At 56.5% G+C, this 2,723-nt stretch overlaps 1 protein-coding gene across 1 annotated transcript in view; it reads right to left on the minus strand.

The window, feature by feature from the left end:
- The window catches only part of LOC121660735 (angiopoietin-related protein 7-like), a 10,646-nt gene extending 7,929 nt beyond the window's left edge, over positions 1-2,717 (minus strand). The window contains exons 1-2 of the mRNA XM_042020187.1: positions 1,652-2,717; positions 182-920 (exon numbers count right to left, since the gene is read on the minus strand). Coding sequence (XP_041876121.1) covers positions 182-556 — 375 coding nt within the window. The 5' untranslated portion in view covers positions 557-920; positions 1,652-2,717. The remainder of the gene's footprint in view (positions 1-181; positions 921-1,651) is intronic.
- Between the last annotated feature and the right edge of the window lie 6 nt (positions 2,718-2,723).

Genomic DNA, 2,723 nt, shown 5'->3' on the forward strand with positions numbered 1-2,723 from the left:
GGGATGGATCCGCAGCCCTTCCAAGGAAATCTCAAAGGTGGAGGAGATCCCATGGATAAAACTCAAGGATTTGGGGTTGATACTGAGTAAATGATCTCTGGAATGCTCCCGATCTGAGTTCCGACCCAGCAACCGGCAGCACCCCCGGCCAAAAAAAAAAAACCCCACGGATCTTTTTCACCTGGATCTCCAGGGCTTTGATCCGGTGCCGGTGATTCCTCAGCTCCTCCTGGAGCTCGGAGATCAATTCCCGGAGTTCCAGGATCTGCTGCTTGCGCTCCTCGTTCTCGTGGAGCCAGTAGGAGACCTCGTCCGTGCATCGGAACAGATCCGGGCACCGCTGCTCGTCGCCCTGCGGAAGCGTGGCCACGATCCGGCAGCGCCCGTTGGGAAGCACCTGGTTGCTGTATTCCCCGCACTGGATCAATCCCGGGCTTTCCCGAGGATCCTCGTGCTCCCGGTAACCCACGGGAAGGGATTTTTCCAGGGATTGGCGGCTCAGCGCGGCCATGAGGAGAACAGAGAGCAAGCCCGCTTTTCCCGGGCGGAATTCCATGAGGGAAGCGGGGGTGATCCTCAGGGTGGGTGTTGTGTCCGAACGGGAGAATTCCCAGGGCGTAACGATCCCAGGAAATGCGGCTTTATGGGATCAGAGCATCCGGAAGGATCCCAGAGCTCCGGTCATCCAGGAAAAGGATCTGATCCCATAAAAATCCCGGCTGGGATTGGTTGGGATCCTCCGCTCTCCGCCGGCTCCGTGGGCTGCGATTCCCTCCCTCCGGAGCGGCTTGGAGGCTGTGGAAGTTGGGATGAGGTGGTTGCTCCCTCGGGAAGGGAATTCTGGAATTCCGCCTGCTCGGGATCAGGTGTAGGAAGGAGATGGCTCCCCCAGACTGGGTATCCCGGTATTCCAGCACTTCCTGGAGTGGGAATCAGAGCGAGGAGACGGACGGTGGAAAAGGGGATGTCCATCCACATCCCAAAATTCCTGGTTCCCATTCCAGGCATTTCCAGAGACATCCATGGATTAGACACCCCCCCATCCCCATTCCCTATCCCACTCCAGCCATTCCCAGGAATATCCATGGATTAGACCCACCCCCCCCAACATTCCCGATCCCATTCCCAGGAATATCCATGGATTAGACACCCCCACTCCCAACATTCCCGATCTCACTCCAGCCATTCCCAGGAACATCCATGGATCAGACCCCCCCCCCCAACATTCCTAATCCCATTCCCAGGAATATCCATGGATCAGACCCCTCCCCTCCAACATTCCCGATCCCATTCCAGCCATTCCCAGGCCCATCCATGGATTTGATGCTCTCTCCATATCCCTGAGCAGGGTTTTTCCTTGGGATTTATAACTACACATGGAATTATCCCCATGGGAATCCCGGACCACCCAGGAAGAGCCTGGATGGATCCCAACCTGGGATTGGCTCTCCCACCCGGGCTCGGATCCTACGGGAATGAGGAGAGACCCCATCCAAGCGGGAAGAACACCCCCCTTGACCCCTTTTATCCCAAAAAACAGCGCTTCCCTCGGAACCAGCCCTGGGCCTCTTCCCAAGGTTTCTCCCGACGAAAAAGCACAGACGAGGAATCCCACGGATCCCAGGGCAGCTTCCCGGAATTCCCAACCTACCTCCGGTGGTCCCAGCCGGAGTGTCCGGGAGCGGCGAGCGGCGGATTCCGGCCGGCCATGGGGAGCAGGGCCCACGGAATCCTTATTCCCACTGATCCTCTCACGGCTCTAAAAATAGGGATGAGCGAGCCGCCGGCGGGAAGGAGGATCCAGCCGAGCCCGGCGTGACCTTCTCAGCAGCCGGCGGATTATTCCGGAGCCTCCGGAGCCGGGAAGGGCTCCTGCTCATCCCAAATCCCCCCGGCCCAGCCCGGAGATGTGTTTTCCTATGGTGGGAATGTGTTTTCCCAGAGTTTTTATGGGAAAGCTTCCCGAGCCTTGTTGAGAGACCGGAAATCAGAGCTGGGGTTTAATTCCCTATCCCAGGGTTTGCTCCTGGATTTTGGGAGGGAATAACGTCCACCGGCTCGTGAATTCCGTGGGTTAATTAATCAGCCGTAGGGATGCTAATTAAGCGCACGGATTAATCCGCCACGGGAATGGGAGATTTAATGAAATATGCTAATGAGCCCCTAATTAATCCAGCCGTAAGAATGGGAGGTGAAACCAGGGAATTCCCTCCTGGAAAAATCCGTTGGCTGTGGGGTTTTCCCCCCTTTAAGGCAAAGAGCTTCCCGAGGCTGATTCCCTCAATCCCAAGCGGGAAATGCCCGGAAAAGGGAATTTTTTGTTGGGAAACATCTGCTGGGATGGAACCTCGCGGCTTTTCCAGCAGCTTTCCCAGATATCCATGGATTAGATCCCCCCAACATTCCCTGTCCCAATTCCAGCCGTTCCCAGGGACGCAGGGCATGGATCCGATCCCAAAATTCCCCCAATCCCATTGCAGCCATTCCCAGGAAAACAGGGCATGGATCAGCCCCCACCCAACATTCCCTATTCCCCCTCCAGCCATTCCCAGGAACTCCGTGAGCAGCAAGGAGGAAAAATCAGGAATGCCGACCCCTGGAATGCCAAGAAAATGGATTCCACCTCCCAAATCCCTCTTTTTTGGGGCTCCAGAGGTTTTTTCAGGAGCTCTGCCTTTTCCCAGTGGGAAGCCATTCCCTGTATCCTGTCCTGGGATGGATCC

The sequence above is a fragment of the Corvus kubaryi genome, unplaced genomic scaffold, assembly GCF_017639235.1.
Source record: "Corvus kubaryi isolate FWS band 111438036 unplaced genomic scaffold, C.kubaryi_AGA036_p1.0 36871, whole genome shotgun sequence".
NCBI classification, from domain to species: domain Eukaryota; kingdom Metazoa; phylum Chordata; class Aves; order Passeriformes; family Corvidae; genus Corvus; species Corvus kubaryi.